Below are 17,508 nucleotides of genomic sequence, written 5' to 3'. Positions count from 1 at the left end.
GTCACCTCAACAAGCCCAGTCTATTGTCACCTCAACAAGTCCAGTCTATTGTCACCCCAACAAGCCCAGTCTATTGGTCTCCTCAACAAGCCCAGTCTATTGTCTCCTCAACAAGCCCAGTCTATTGTTTCCTCAACAAGCCCAGTCTATTGTCTCCTCAACAAGCCCAGTCTATTGTCTCCTCAACAAGCCCAGTCTTCAGTCTCCTCAACAAGCCCAGTCTATTGTCTCCTCAACAAGCCCAGTCTTCAGTCTCCTCAACAAGCCCAGTCTATTGTCTCCTCAACAAGCCCAGTCTATTGTCTCCTCAACAAGCCCAGTCTTCAGTCTCCTCAGACTAGAGTACACCCTTATTCATGTATTCTGTAGTATTCTCAAACAATTTCAACCCTCACCTCTCTATAATGACACTTTCTAGCTATTTGTTCACTTGATTTGACTCAACATCACTTTAATGGAGTAGCCCGCAACAGTGTGAAGATACAAATCTAGGATCAGCTTTCCCTGCCACAATCTTAACTTTAACCATTAGTGGGGATAAAGCAAAACTGACCCAAGATCAGTGTCTAGGGGGCAACTTCACACTACACCACAGTGTAGCCTACAGCAGGGGTTCCCAAACTTTTTCCACTCAGGCCCCCCTTCCAGCATTGGGTAAGATCCTGATGAACGACCCAATTTCAAAATGTCACCTTGTGCATTCTACTATTACAACTTTGAGGAGTAAGTTGAAAGCCGGAGTTCCTAGGGGGCCCCACAGTTTGGGAACCACTGGTCTAGAGTACCTGGGAAGTCCGGATCGTAGCTCAAGAAAGAGGAGTGTCTGGGTGCTGCGCTCAGGAATGAGCTCTGGCGTTTCCTGCCCCCCTCGCTCCTGGGTTCTGAGAAGGAGGCACGGCCGTACGTTTTCTCAAAAGACTCCCGCACGTTGTAGGAACTGGGAGGAGGGGTGTCCTGGGGAGAAGAAGAAGAATACTTTATTGTCCATTAACTGGTAGAAAATAAACATTTGTTTTTATGCTCACAACCCAAGCTCCCGAGAGGGGTTGGAAGCAATGGGACTGGTGCAGAGCAGCACCCCTGGAGCAATTGAAGGGGGTTACATGCCTTGCTCAAGGTCACAACACAGAGAGATGATGATATGGTCACGACACAGAGAGATGATGATATGACCACAACACAGAGAGATGATGATATGACCACAACAGAGAGAGATGACGATATGACCACAACACAGAGAGATGATGATATGACCACAACAGAGAGAGATGACGATATGACCACAACACAGAGAGATGATGAAATGACCACAACACAGAGAGATGACGATATGACCACAACACTGACAGATGATGATATGGTCACGACACAGAGAGATGACGATATGACCACAACACAGAGAGATGACGATATGAAGGTGTGCCAATCCAGACGAACAGAGAGGAGGAACAGAGAGGAGGAACAGAGAGGAGGAACAGAGAGGAGAAATGGAAGAGAGAACAGGGAGTGAAGTATACCGATATAGAAATATGATTTGGGTTTTCTCACCAGAATAAATTTGCTCAACATTTTGACTGATCCAGACAATCAGCATTTTTATTTTAATGATCAAATCCCTCGGTATGACCTTGGCTGCAATAACACTGGTCTGAGAAGTCAACAGACACCATACCCTTCTCTGACATCCTAGCTGATTGGCTCACCACAAAACATTGTGACGGGAACATCTGACAGGCACTCCTATCAATAACATGTTCCTTGTCTAACAACATGGTCCATTCACAGTACAGTGGGGTCTAATGAGCGAACCTGTTCCCTCCATGGGGCTGTTAGCCGGCCCTCAGTAGCCTCTCTACAGGGGGGGCCTCATTACATACAATAAATTACCCTTCAGCCTAACATAAAAACAATTAATAATAATAATAACAACTGACCACACCAGCCTGTCAACATCACAACACTGACTAAATCACTCATTGGCTGTAATGACCAGAGACCAGACAAGGAAGACACATATCTCTAATATGACTCTATGAAAACTACAATTATAAATGACTATGAATAATGTCGTTACGATTCATATGGATTATCTGTCTAAACCAGTAAGGAGATGTGTATTTTTCCAACCTGGCACTACGTTATATCCTTACTGCTCCCATCCACCCTGAAATCCAGCTCCTTCCCGCTGGACGCAGGTAGACTACCTAAGGTTTAAAAAAATAAGTTCTCTTTTATTCCGAATGCAATTTTGCAACTTAACAAATGTTGGACTAATTGCTCTCAGCACTTGCACTATGAAATTGCACTTACCCTGCCTATTTGTTTGTAAATATCCTTTGTTATTTATTGTACATTTTTAGATGTTATATGTTTTATGACTGCTGCAAGATTGCCTCTTTGATGACATTAAAGTTTTCTGAATCTGAATGATCCCCTACTCCTCAGACTCCTCCTACCACTGCTACAAATAGTTTTAGTGACGGTGAGAGAGTGCTATGTGTTATGGCTAGCTCAGCTACGCTAGCAAGATGAATACTGTGGGGCTATATAGCTAGCTCAGCTACGCTAGCTAGATGAATACTGCGGGGCTATACAGCTAGCTCAGCTACACTAGCCAGATTAATACTGCAGGGCTATATACCGTAGACTATTAAGCGCACCTGAATATAAGCCGCACCCACTGAATTAAAAAAATATATTATTTTGAACATAAATAAGCCGCACATGTCTATAAGCCGCAGGTGCCTACCGGTACATTGAAACAAATGAACTTTACACAGGCTTTAACGAAACATGGCTTGTAACAAAAATAAATAGGCTTTAACGAAACACGGCTTGTAACAGAAAATAAAAAATTAGCAGTAAGCTTTAGTTGTCTTTTTGCACTGAGTCAATTCCTCACGCTGCTGTTTCCAACGTCTTATCATCGACTCATTAAGACCAAGCTCCCATGCAGCAGCTCTATTTCCTTTTCCAACAGCCAGATCAATCGCCTTCAACTTGAAAGCTGCATCATATGCATTTCTCCGTGTCTTTGCCATGATGAGGGTGACAAAATGACTACTGTAATCAGAATGATGGGAAGTTTGAGAGCGCTCGATTTAATCTAAACAGTAAACAAAAAAGTTGTTTGACCTTAACCCGTTCGGCAATTTCATTGGTCTAATGAAAGCTTCATCCCGCCAAAAAACTGAGCACGTCACAGAATGTGTTTTTTTTTTTGGAAAAAAAATTGAAAGTGGGAGAAATCCATATATTAGCCGCGTCATTGTTTAAGCCGCGAGGTTCAAAGCTTGGGAAAAAAGTTGCGGCTTATAGTCCGGAATTTACTGTAGCTAGCTCAGCTACGCTAGCTAGATGAATAGTGTGGGGCTATATAGCTAGCTCAACTACGCTAGCTAGATGAATACTCCGGGGCTATACAGCTAGCTCAGCTACACTAGCCAGATGAATACTGCGGGGCTATATAGCTAGCTCAGCTACGCTAACTAGATGAATACTGCGGGGCTATATAGCTAGCTCAGCTACACTAGCCAGATGAATACTGCGGGGCTATATAGCTAGCTCAGCTATGCTAGGTAGATGAATACTGTGGGGCTATATAGCTAGCTCTTAGACATTGTTTTGCATTCCATTAGACATTACCTATATAGGGCACTACTTTAGACCTACAGGGCTCTGTTCAAAAGTAGTGCAGTCAAGTTTTTACAGTTACGTGCACAAGCAGAGTGAAATGCCTTTCTTGCAAAGCAAAGTTGGGTCAGAGCTCGCAAGACGACAGCCATACAGTACAGATAGCTTGCCTGATCTGTTTGATACCATTCCATTCATTCTGTTCCAGAAATTACAATGAGCCCGTCCTCCCCAATTAAGGTAGCACCAGCCGCCTGTGACGCACCCACCACGAGGTGTTGGAAGCAATGGGTCAGGCAAAGTGCAGCTCCCCTGAAACAATTGTGGGGGGTTAAGTGCCTTGCTCAACGGCACAACACAGAGACACAGAGAGATGACGATATGGTCACAACTCAGAGAGATGACGATATGGTCACAACACAGAGAGATGACGATATGGTCACAACACAGAGAGATGACGATATGGTCACAACACAGAGAGATGACGATATGGTCACAACACAGAGAGATGACGATATGGTCACGACACAGAGAGATGACGATATGACCACAACACAGAGAGATGACGATATGGTCACAACACAGAGACACAGAGAGATGACGATATGGTCACAACACAGAGAGATGACGATATGGTCACAACACAGAGAGATGACGATATGGTCACAACACAGAGACACAGAGAGATGACGATATGGTTACAACACAGAGAGATGACGATATGGTCACAACACAGAGAGATGACGATATGGTCACAACACAGAGAGATGACGATATGAAGGTGTGTGAACAGGGACCCTATTTGGGACTAGAGAGACACAGAACTGAGAGAGGAGAGCTGTGGCTAGTAGCATATGAAAATGGTATTGAAATGAATTGCACGATCGAGATGGAAATGACAGGTTGGCTGTACCTGTGAGGCTATACCTGTGGACCGGCTGAAATGACAGGTTGGCTGTACCTGTGAGGCTATACCTGTAGAGACCGGCTGAAATGACAGGTTGGCTGTACCTGTGAGACTATACCTGTAGAGACCGGCTGAAATGACAGGTTGGCTGTACCTGTGAGACTATACCTGTAGAGACCGGCTGAAATGACAGGTTGGCTGTACCTGTGAAGACCGGCTGAGATCTTTTTCTAACAATAGAACACATTTCATTTGTCCTCTCCCGTCTGTCACGGAGCCCCAATATGGCTGTAATTACACCTGATGGGAATTTAACTACCGTTCTCACCACCTCTCACCTATTGACAGTAGTCACAATACACTTAATTACAGAGCGGTGCGCCAGCCACGTCTGTCCAATTTCTCTCTCCCGTTTATCGCCATCTATATGCATTTAGAAGTTTCATTTAATGAGCGCTCACACAGGCACTGACATGAAACATAATGAAAGGGAATACTGATGTGATTTCCCCCTGATTAGCGTCTAGACGTGTTGTTACCATCTAGATGTTTGCGATTCTTTTCGACACTGAAGAATATGAAGAATTCAAACTAGGACAAGTCGATTGGTTAATTGGGCATGTGTTTAGAATGGGAGCTGTAATTGATTCCCTATTGTTGCGGTTGAGTTCAGAATGTTTTTTTGGACTGGTCAGAAAGGTAAACAGTGTGTAATGCCAGAGTCTGGCTTAGCGGTAGTGCGGCTGACTTCACATGTCCCCAGACGGGGACGGGGGGACGGGGACGGGGGGACGGGGACGGGGGGATCCCTGAGTCCACCTTTCCTAGCTGCTGTCTCCCCGTCTAGTCCTATCGATGACAATAATTAATCAATCTCAATAAAATTAAACATCTGAAAAAGAAAGAAAGAAACAGGTAGAAGGTCAGCGTTGAAGTGAACCAATGATTCCACCTTCGTGGCACATGTACTAATTACCTACTATGATTCCTTCCTCAGAACAAGCGCTACGTGAAGACAGGGGGGGGCTAAATCCCAAATGGCATCCTATTCCCTACATAGTGAACTACTTAATATGTATGACCATACAGGCTCCGGTCAAAAGTAGTGCACTATATAGTGTGCCGTTTGGGATGAAGCCAGACCTTTTTTAGCTCTGCCTGACAGCCTCACACTAAAGACCATGCTTGTGACATGAACAGTGTACCAGCCATTCCTCTTCTTCTCAGCTCACAGTAGAAGACCATTCCTCATCTCATTAAACCCTCTCCATTAAACAATGAGGAAGTTATTTTCAGATGAGGCGGCCATTTAATTTTTCCACCCCATAAATACCGAGCTATATTTATAGTGTATGTTTCATTGAAGCTTCTGCACACTCAGCCGCAGTGGTTAAATAATCGGTTTCTGCTTTATTTAGTTCAAGGGGAGGAATTTGGTGTTATAATGGGCTCTTAGACGGATCATTAAACCACAGGAATGATAGGGAATCACCATATGCTTGTAGTATGGTTTTATAGATACTATAGCCGCCGATGGCTACAGATCTGCTGCTATCTTCCTCTTTCTTCTCTCTCTCCCATAAATGTGTCTGACATAAATCAAACCGGGACTTTCTCACAAAACCAGATGAAGAATTTTATATTCTATGTTTACATATCCAGGATGTTTTATGAAAACAGGGGAGTGCAGAAATTCTCTTATCCTAGCAACAATTACGAATACAAAATACGAACAAATATGAAAATGTACACAGTCACTACTTCAAGTTGCTCTGGATAAGAGCGTCTGCTAAATTACTCAAATGTAAATGTAAAAATGAAGCAGAGAAGGACATTCTAGTCAAAGGGTGAACAGATTTAACACATCAATACATTGTCTTTTGATAGCTTGTTCCTCTCTCCTTCTCCCATTCCCTCTCTTCCCCCTCCCTCTTCCTCCCTGAACTTCACCTCCCTCTCGCCGTCGTTCCTTTGTCGTTCCTTTGTATTCCCTCTCTTCCCCCTCCCTTCACCACACCTCCCTCTCTCTGTCTTCTCTCCCTCTCCCTCCCTCTCTTTCTTTCTCTCGCTCATCTGGCGGTGAGCGGAGTGACCAGGCTTTGGCAGTGGAGAATCCTAGGCAACCACCAGGCAGCTATACTGTAGGCCCCACAGCTGGGTCCACTCAGCTACCAGACTAACAGACTGTCTGCAGCCTCTTGGCTGTATAAACAGGCAGCATCCCTAAACCGCACCAGGCCTCGTCCCGCCACAGTTACCGACACGCTCCCAGCATCCCCCTCACCTGTTCCTCCACACACAGCTGTCTACACACACAGCTGTCTCCCACATGTTCCTCCACATTCCATGTGGAAGGGTAAGGAAGAGAGGGCACAGAAAAATAAGATTCAGGAGAAAAATCTCCCTGGTATTCCGCCGTAGGACAGAACTGTGCATTGCCTACTGATAGAGATGATGTGAAAGCAGCAACATTGAGGTATGGTGAAATCCAGAAGCCGTATTATCATCTTGAAGAGCGTGAAAAACATCAGTCGGACAGCAGGTCAAAGGATGCAATGTTTCCTCTTTTTGTTGTAGTTCTTGCAAGGCACCAAGCCTCTGATTTTAGACATGATGTCAGAACAGAGACACTGTGACAGATGTATGTCTCAAAGTCAGGGATTTGTTGGGTCTTTGCTGTGAGGGATTTGTTGGTTCTTTGCTGTGAGGGATTTGTTGGTTCTTTGCTGTGAGGGATTTGTTGGTTCTTTGCTGTGAGGGATTTGTTGGATATTTGCTGTGAGGGATTTGTTGGATATTTGCTGTGAGGGATTTGTTGGATATTTGCTGTGAGGGATTTGTTGGATATTTGCTGTGAGGGATTTGTTGGTTCTTTGCTGTGAGGGATTTGTTGGTTCTTTGCTGTGAGGGATTTGTTGGATATTTGCTGTGAGGGATTTGTTGGTTCTTTGCTGTGAGGGATTTGTTGGATATTTGCTGTGAGGGATTTGTTGGTTCTTTGCTGTGAGGGATTTGTTGGTTCTTTGCTGTGAGGGATTTGTTGGTTCTTTGCTGTGAGGGATTTGTTGGTTCTTTGCTGTGAGGGATTTGTTGGTTCTTTGCTGTGAGTGATTTGTTGGGTCTTTGCTGTGAGGGATTTGTTGGGTCTTTGCTGTGAGCAGGGTTGGGGAGTAACGGATTACAAAAAACTGTAATCCGTTAAATTACCAGCAAAAATATTGTAATCAGATTACAGATACTTTTGAAAAACTAGATGATTACTTCGAGGATTACTTTTAAATTCAGAAAGGATGTTTGCGAGAAGAAAAAAAATTGGACACTTCTCTGTTTTCTCAATGACATTCAAATCAGCATTGAAAAAAAGGCGCAAGTTTAAGTTTGTTCCACCTGAGCGAGACTGACCACAAGTCAGAGACCACTATGATGACACACCAAATGTGTTTGATGGATCGAGGGAAAAGAGCAGGAATAGGATTTTGTAGGCTACAGTCCAAGCTATGTCTTCCAATGGTGTGACTGCTGTTGGCATCCAAAGATTATCCAACTTGAATAAACGCTTTGAGGTAAGGATGATAGCAGTGGTGTAGTCTACGGTGATACGGATATCACTTATTATTGATATCTACATAGTGCATTGATGTGAATCACACTGCTACTCTCTCATTTAACTATTTGTGCCTTACGGATTGTGGTTGTTGTGGACACATCTAAATGTGTATTTGAACCTAATAATGGTTGAATTCAAGGAGTTTAAGCTGCCTATCAATCATTGTTTTGAAACCAGTGGATAGCCAGTGACAAATGTGCTCTTGCAACTAGAGGTCGACCGATTAATCAGAATGGCCGATTAATTAGGGCCGATTTCAAGTTTTCATAACAATCGGAAATCGGTACTTTTGGACGCCGATTTGGCTGTTTTTTTTTTTTTTTACACCTTTATTTAACTAGGCAAGTCAGTTAAGAACACATTCTTATTTTCAATTATGGCCTGGGAACGGTGGGTTAACTGCCTTGTTCAGGTGCAGAACGACAGATTTTTACCTTGTCAGCTCGGGGATTCAATCTTGCAACCTTACGGTTAACTAGTCCAACGCTCTAACCACCTGCTTTACATTGCACTCCACGAGGAGCCTGCCTGTTACGCGAATGCAGTAGAAGCCAAGGTAAGTTGCTAGCTAGCATTAAACTTATCTTATAAAAAACAATCAATCAATCATAATCACTAGTTAACTACACATGGTTGATGATATTACTAGTTTATCTAGCCTGTTCTGTGTTGCATATAATCGCTTAGGTACACGTTGCTCCAACCATAAACATCAATGCCTTTCTTAAAATCAATACACAAGTATATATTTTCAAACCTGCATATTTAGTTAATATTGCCTGCTAACATGAATTTCTTTTAACTAGGGAAAATGTGTCACTTCTCTTGCAACAGAGTCAGAGTATATGCAGCAGTTTGGGCCGCCTGGCTCGTTGCGAAATGTGAAGACTATTTCTTCCTAACAAAGACAGCCGACTTCACCAAACGGGGGATGATTTAACAAAAGCGCATTTGCAAAAAAAGCACAATCGTTGCACGACTGTACCTAACCATAAACATCAATGCCTTTCTTAAAATCAATACACAGAAGTATATATTTTTAAACCTGCATATTTAGCTAAAAGAAATCCAGGTTAGCAGGCAATATTAACCAGGTGAAATTGTGTCACTTCTCTTGCGTTCATTGCACCAGAGTCAGGGTATATGGAACAGTTTGGGCCGCCTGGCTCGTTGCGAACTAATTTGCCAGAATTTTACGTAATTATGACATAACATTGAAGGTTGTGCAATGTAACAGGAACATTTAGACTTAGGGATGCCACCCATTAGATAAAATACGGAACAGTTCCGTATTTCACTGAAAGGAAAAACGTTTTGTTTTCGAGATGATAGTTTCCGGATTCGACCATATTAATGACCCAAGGCTCATATTTCTGTGTGTTATTATTTTATAATTAAATCGATGATTTGATAGAGCAGTCTGACTGAGCGGTGGTAGGCAGCAGCAGGCTCGTAAGCATTCATTCAAACAGCACTTTTGTGCGTTTTGCCAGCTGTGCTTCAAGCATTGCACTGTTTATGACACTCAAGCCTATCAACTCCCAAGATTAGGCTGGTGTAACCGATGTGAAATGGCTAGCTAGTTAGCCGGGTGCGCGCTAATAGCGTTTCAAACGTCACTCGCTCTGAGACTTGGAGTAGTTGTTCCCCTTGTTCTGCATGGGTAACGCTGCTTCGAGGATGGCTGTTGTCGATGTGTTCCTGGTTCGAGCCCAGGTAGGAGCGAGGAGAGGGACGGAAGCTATACTGTTACACTGGCAATACTAAAGTGCCTATAAGAACATCCAATAGTCAAAGGTATATGAAATACAAATCCTATAGAGAGAAATAGTCCTATAATTCCTATAATAACTACAACCTAAAACTTGTTACCTGGGAATATTGAAGACTCATGATAAAAGGAACCACCAGCTTTCATATGTTCTCATGTTCTGAGCAAGGAACTTAAACGTTAGCTTTCTTACATGGCACATATTGCACTTTTACTTTCTTCTCCAACACTTTGTTTTTGCATTATTTAAACCAAATTGAACATGTTTCATTATTTATTTGAGGCTAAATTGATTTTATTGATGTATTATATTAAGTTAAAATAAGTGTTCATTCAGTATTGTTGTAATTGTCATTATTACAAATAAATTCTAAAAAAAAAAAAAATCTGCAGATTAAATCGGTAGCGGCTTTTTTGGGCCCTCCAATAATCGGTATCGAAAAATCATAATCGGTCGACCTCTACTTGCAACAGCTGCACAGTGCGGATCCCAGCCTATGGAATAAAAGTGGGGCTTTTATTGCTCAATCTAACTCACGCTGATAAAAAAAAAAATCCATAGGTCTAATGGACACATGCTCAAACTCGCACACTTCTGATAGACTTAAAGGGGCAATCTGTAGTTGCTACATCCATTTTTGGACTTTTAAATTATATATATATCCATTGATTATTGAAGAATATAATTTAGAAACCCCTCATGAGCTCAGTTCAACTGTCGTATCAGAACACAAAATAAAAGCTTGTATTTCTCCAATGTTTGTAAACATTGTACATGTAAACAAACACTGTATAGCCTCATAACAAGGTTAAAACAATCATTTTCATATCATGGATGGTCAGTCCTGACATCCATAGTTCTGTCTATTAATCTGAGAGTATTTACATTTCTCCAGGCCCATCCCTCAGCTTTTTACCAAAACAGAGGCGGGGCGACCGTTTTGTTATTGTTTCAACTGTGGATTTGCCCTTTAAACAGCTGCATATCATCAAGATATCAAAGTGTCACCAATAAAAAGGTAAACAATAGGCCTATAGCAAATGCAGCATATGGCATTCATTTTTCACATGTAAATAGCACTTTTCAGTAGTGCTCAAAGCATGTCATTCCATGAGCACAGCATTTATTTTTCAACTCGAATCAATGAGCCCAATTAGTCCTCCATGATAACAAAATCACAAACAACAAAGTAGGGCTGGCTAATAAGTCCTTAGTTTTGGGGTTATGCTCAGGTAAAACAATTTGGCTAATCTATACTTCCATATTTCCAAGTCCTATTGTTGAAGATCAAGGGGTATAACATTTATTGGAATGACTGGAATTCTGATAGACTTCGGTTTTTAATGTAAAGATATAATTTAATCATATTATTATCTGTAGTAGAAGGCGATGGGTTAGAAGAAGCCTACATAACAAACCCATAAAGTAAAATGTAACATCCATGTCCAGCTATGTAAACTCTAACATTCATTTATCCTGCAATAGATGTCGTTCAATTGGTAACATTCATTTTGTCTTCTTCTAATGCCTCTTAAGGGGAAAGTAATCTAAAAAGTAACGGAATGTAATCAGATTACGTCACTGAGTTAGGGTAATCCAAAAGTTACGTTACTGATTACGATTCTGGACAGGTAACTAGTAACTGCAACGGATTACATTTATAAAGTAACCTACCCAACCCTGGCTGTGAGGGATTTGTTGGGTCTTTGCTGTCAATATTGAAATCAAATCAAAACAAATGCATGTTGTAATCACTTTAAAAGTGATCCTTCTCCCAGGTCTGTGACCATTTGCTGACCAATCAGTTATTGCCAGAGTTACAACAAACAATATCATCTATATCCTCTTGTATATCCTACAGTTGAATGTTTCTTTAAACAGATCAATAGAAATTACATTTCAAAATGGGGTGTGTTGCTAAGATGAATGATTCTGACATTCAACGGACCAATGGTTGCAGCTCAGGGGCTTCATTGATCAAAAACGAAATTCAAAGTCGGACTCTTGCGCTTAAGGGGGGTTGAACAACGAGGTAGGGTTCAGTGTAGCTCTGGCCCAAGGAACACACACTAACAACCTGGATCAGAGCTAGGTTCAGCTGCACACTCTTGGTGTAAACTCAAAAACAGCAGTGTTAGGAGAATAATCACAACTTTACAGAGAGGGGAGATTTTACACAAACAAGACTGTGATCTTTCCTCAAGCCATAGAGTGCATCCACACATCTCATAAACCCTAAAAGCATGCAGGATCCCCATCTCTACCCCCTTTCTCTTTCTGTCTCTCTTCCTATAATTCTCTACCCCCCCTCTCTCTTTCTGTCTCTCTTCCTATAATTCTCTACCCCTTCTCTCTTTCTGTCTCTCTGCCTCTAATTCTCTACCCCTCTCTCTTTCTGTCTCCCTATAATTCTCTACCTTCACTGTCTCTCTTTCTGTCTCTCTGCCTCTATTTTCTACCCTCATTCACTATTCCCGTCTCTTTCCATGAAGCAATGTGGATCTAAAACAAGTAGGACTCTGCAGTCGTACTAAAATAGGCGACTGCATCACTGTTGTGACACTGAGCTCAGACACAGAGCATGCTGTTAGATCTCTGCTAACATAAATCTAATGGAATGATTTTTAAAGCTAATGAGTTGCTCTGCTAGATAGCAGACGTATTCTTATGTTCAAAACCATACCATCTGTTGGAACGACAGAAGAAATACAGATTATGCGTCTGAATCTTTGCTAATTATTTCTGGGTTTACTTGGATCTGCCATTAGCCATTCCGATTGCAACAACTACTCTTCCTGGGGTCCCCACACAACACACAACACAGAACAATAATAAACAAAAAGCAACACAGATCCAACAAGACATTAAAATAAAAGAATGAGACAACAAGACAACAAGAGAAGAAAATCTATCATAAAAGTCAACAAAATATCAAATATAATGCACACACACGCACACAGCAATAAAACATGATCCAAACAGATGGAGGTCTGCTATAGTGTGAGATCGTGAAGGGATAATGCGGATGCTACAACTATTTGCTTCTGCAGTCTGTTCCAGAGCCTGGTAGTAAACTTTAGCACTAATAGCCTTCTCTGGGCTTCTCCGGGATGCACTAATAAGGCTCTCTTCTTTCTCTCATTAAGAGTGTTTAAGAGCCTGTTTTATTTCATTTTTCCTAAGGCTACTTTTTCAACACCAGTCAGTTGATCAGACATTAGGTTGATCTGAGCCAGCGACTCCCTCTGATCCACGGTGCCGTTATTAGCTGAAACACGTGGAATTCTGCATCCCAAATGGCACCCTCTTTACTATATTTAGGACACCACCTTCATAATGGCCAGGAAGGAAGCATGGTATGGCTAAATGCTGTTTGTTCAGTCGACTCGAGATACTCCCTCGTATTTTAATGGGGAGCAGACTAAAGTCAAGACAGACAGACAGACAGACAGACAGACAGACAGACAGACAGACAGACAGACAGACAGACAGACAGACAGACAGACAGACAGACAGACAGCTGGCTCTAATCAAACAGAAAACGGGGTACTGCATCAAACTGGGCCAACTGATAGCACCGGCAAAGGGAGACTGCCATGTCAAAGATCAGATTTCTTATGTGTATTTAAAGTCGCTAGTTAACAACACTGTCTGTTTACAATCTCTATCGTTAAATGGCTAACGACTGCTTACATATACAGTATCTAATTAAAGTCACACTGCAGTGTGCCTTTTTAAAACTTTGTTAAAAATCCTCTCACAGTCATTCTACATCATCATCCCCTCTGTTCGGACTCCAGCTAACGTACCACGACGTGGAAGAAGTCCGAACTAAAATGTTCCAGACAGCGCGGCACGGAGCTGCATAGGGTCACCTGCAGACGATCTGGTAGACAGGGGTCTTGGCTCGATAAAAACGTTATTACCGAGGGGAGGCTGTCAGAGACACTGGTCAATACAGCCATAGGACTCAACTGTCCCCGCACCGCTTTCATCTTACCAACATCCTACCTCTTTTATGAAAGTGAGAAGAAATTGAGTTGAACTCGATAGACTAAAATAGCAGCGGAAGGATGCCTAAGGCAGCCCACTTCTCACGCCACATGAAACCCTCTCATGGGTTTTCCAATCACCGTCATGCATATGACAACTGACAGCATAATCTATAGCCTCTTTCCATTCTTTCAGACAGCCTTCTACGGTCCTACAAACCGTGTAAATAGTTCCTCCTGATAGTCAGTATACTGTATATACATTAACCCCAGGAACCTCTGCATGACCAAACTCTCACATCCTTCACAAACACCATGGGACGCCATAACCATGACTAGAATCCAAACTCTTTACCAGCGGGCATAAGGGCACCCCCCCCACAGATTTGTCCTGTGTTGTTTTTTTTAGACTTTAAAGCTGAAATATGTATGTTTGTGGGCAACCTGACCAAATTCACATAGAAATGTGAGTTATAGATCTGTCATTCTCATTGAAAGCAAGTCTAAGAAGCGGTAGATCTGTTCTATGTACACTATTTCTATTCTTCCCGTTCTTAAGTTTTGTTTTTGAGGCTTTAACTTCGGGTTGTGTACACCAGCTTCAAAACAGCTGAAAATACAATATTTTTGGTTATGGAAAATATATTTCACAGTGGTTTAGATGGTACAATGATTCTCTACACTATACATTGCTTGTTTTGTCACATGAACTGAAATTAGGGAAACTAATAGACTAATGGCGGAGCTATTTCCGCATATTGCTCCTTTAAATGAATTACTAAACTTCATTTTAAGCTTTATCATAATTATTTATAAAAACGATCTGTCAGCTGGACCGGGCAAAGAGTATCACCCCCATTCTTCTAGGTAAGTGGTTCCTTCCAAGGTGCACCACGGAGTAAAGATATGCATGCAGACAGTATCATGAGTGGAGGAGGAGAGAGAGTGTCGAGAGACACACAGTTTGATTTGACTTAACCTGCCGGTGATGGTCAGGACTTGCAGGAGGTATGCTTGTAAATTAATTTGATCAAGCTATGTAGCCTATTGATTCCTTCCTGTTGTTTCTCTGTAATACTAGCCACCTAGCAATGTTATGAAGTTGGCATTAACTAGTCAGCTAGATAGGTTCCCAATCTCTCAACCTCATAAATAGCTACCAAGCCATTTCAAGCTAGAGTAGCTTGTCAAACTATCTCAGCTGCCAGGCCTGCTGACGAGGTTGATAGACTTTAGAAAATACTCCAATGAAATTCATTATTGGGTTATAATACTATATACTAGTGTGACAGTTGTACTAATCTCCTAAAGTAGGGAAAAGGTTCGTAAAGAATCAATGTGCTTCATTAATTCAAATGACAATTGAACAGGTAAAGAAGTATGCTTAGATAACCTATTTCTAACAATACAATGATTATGACTCTAGACTGTAATACTCTCTCTCTCTCTCTCTCTCTCTCTCTCTCTCTCTCTCTCTCTAATACCCTCTCTCTCTCTCTCTCTCTCTCTAATACCCTCTCTCTCTCTCTCTCTCTCTAATACCCCCTCTCTCTCTCTCTAATACCCTCTCTCTCTCTCTCTCTAATACCCTCTCTCTCTCTCTCTCTAATACCCTCTCTCTCTCTCTCTCTAATACCCTCTCTCTCTCTCTCTCTCTAATACCCTCTCTCTCTCTCTAATACCCCCTCTCTCTCTCTCTCAAATACCCCCTCTCTCTCTCTCTCAAATACCCCCTCTCTCTCTCATAACCCCTCTCTCTCTCTCTCATACCCCTCTCTCTCTCTAATACCCCCCCCTCTCTCTAATACCCCCTCTCTCTCTCTCTCTCTCTCTCTCATACCCCCTCTCTCTCTCTCTCTCTCTCTCTCTAATACCCTCTCTCTCTCTCTCTCTCTCTCTCTCCTTATTCTCATATCCACTCTCTCTCATACCCACTCTTTCTCTCTCCCTCTCTAATTCCCACTCTCTCTAATACCCACTCTCTCTCCCATACCCACTCTCTCTCTCTAATACCCACTCTCTCCTTTCTCTCATACCCACTCTCTCTCTCTCTCTAATACCCACTCTCTCTCTCTCTCTCTCTCTCTCTAATACCAACTCTCTTTCTCTCTCTCTCTCTCTCTAATACCCACTCTCTTTCTCTCTCTCGCTCGCTCTCTCTCTCTCTCTCTCTCTCTAATACCCACTCTCTCTAATTCCCACTCTCTCTCTCTAATACTCTCCCTCTCTCGCTCCTTTCTCTAATACCCACTCTTTTCTCTCATACCCAATCTCTCTCCCATACCCACTCTCTCTCTCTCTCTAATACCCACTCTCTCCTTTCTCTCATACCCACTCTCTCTCTCTCTAATACCCACTCTCTCTCTCTCTAATACCCACTCTCTCTCTCTAATACCCACTCTCTTTCTCTCTCTCACTCTCTCTCTCTAATACCCACTCTCTCTAATTCCCACTCTCTCTCTAATACCCACTCTCTCTCTCTAATACTCTCCCTCTCTTGCTCCTTTCTCTAATACCCACTCTTTTCTCTCATACCCAATCTCTCTCTCATACCCACTCTCTCTCTCATACCCACTCTCTCTCTCTCTCTAATACCCACTCTCTCCTTTCTCTCATACCCAGTCTCTCTCTCTCTCTCTCTAATACCCACTCTCTCTCTCTCTCTCTCTAATACCAACTCTCTTTCTCTCTCTAATACCCACTCTCTTTCTCTCTCTCTCTAATACCCACTCTCTCTAATACCCACTCTCTTTCTCTCTCTCACTCTCTCTCTAATACCCAATATACATATACAATGAGTATGACTCTAGACTGCAGGAAAAAGCTGTTTCACGTCTTTGAAAAATGCTAACTCCCCCCCATGCGCCCCACGTGCAGGATTTGAATGAAACTTCCAGATGGAGAAGCGGGTGCATACTGTCTAAAGGACAAGGAATTGTCCCTAAGGTAAGCATGCTGAGAGACGGACGCAGGTGCCTCTCAGGACTAACTGTTGCCTCGAGCACTGGCAGCATGTAGGCAGCGTGTTGCATTTGTTTCACAAGTTGAATACTTCAAGACTCTGTGTGCAAGCACACACACACACACACTCTCTTTCTCTCTCTCTAATAATATCTCTCTCTCTCTCGCTAATACTCTCTCTCTCTCTCTCTCTCTAATACTCTCTCTCCCTCTCTCTCTCTAATACTCTCTCTCTAATACTCACTCTCTCTCTAATACTCTCTCTCTCTCTAATTCTCTCTCTCTCTAATACTCTCTCTCTCTCTCTAATACTCTCTCTCTCTCTCTGTAATACTCTCTCTCTCTCTGTAAAACTCTCTCTCTGTAATACTCTCTCTCTCTGTAAAACTCTCTCTCTCTCTCTCTGTAAAACTCTCTCTCTCTCTCTGTAAAACTCTCTCTCTCTCTCTCTGTAAAACTCTCTCTCTCTCTGTAAAACTCACTCTCTCTCTCTGTAAAACTCACTCTCTCAAAACTCTCTCTCTCTCTCTGTAAAACTCTCTCTCTCTCTCTGTAAAACTCTCTCTCTCTCTCTGTGTAAAACTCTCTCTCTCTCTCTGTAAAACTCTCTCTCTCTGTAAAACTCTCTCTCTCTCT

General features: G+C 42.3%; 1 protein-coding gene across 2 annotated transcripts in view; it reads right to left on the bottom strand.

Annotated features, from left to right (window-relative positions):
* stpg2 (sperm-tail PG-rich repeat containing 2) overlaps positions 1-17,508 on the bottom strand; it is a 75,373-nt gene that overhangs the window by 15,143 nt on the left and 42,722 nt on the right. For both annotated transcript variants that reach the window (XR_006761797.1, XM_045706966.1), the window contains one exon: positions 786-954. Coding sequence is in view for 1 of the 2 variants with exons in the window: in XM_045706966.1 (XP_045562922.1) it covers positions 786-954 (169 nt within the window). In the remaining variant the exon portion in view is untranslated. The remainder of the gene's footprint in view (positions 1-785; positions 955-17,508) is intronic.

This window comes from Salmo salar, chromosome ssa24, assembly GCF_905237065.1.
Source record: "Salmo salar chromosome ssa24, Ssal_v3.1, whole genome shotgun sequence".
Taxonomy (NCBI): Eukaryota; Metazoa; Chordata; class Actinopteri; order Salmoniformes; family Salmonidae; genus Salmo; species Salmo salar.
The sequence above is the reverse complement of the archived record's forward strand: the minus strand, read 5'-3'. Positions and strand labels throughout refer to the sequence as shown.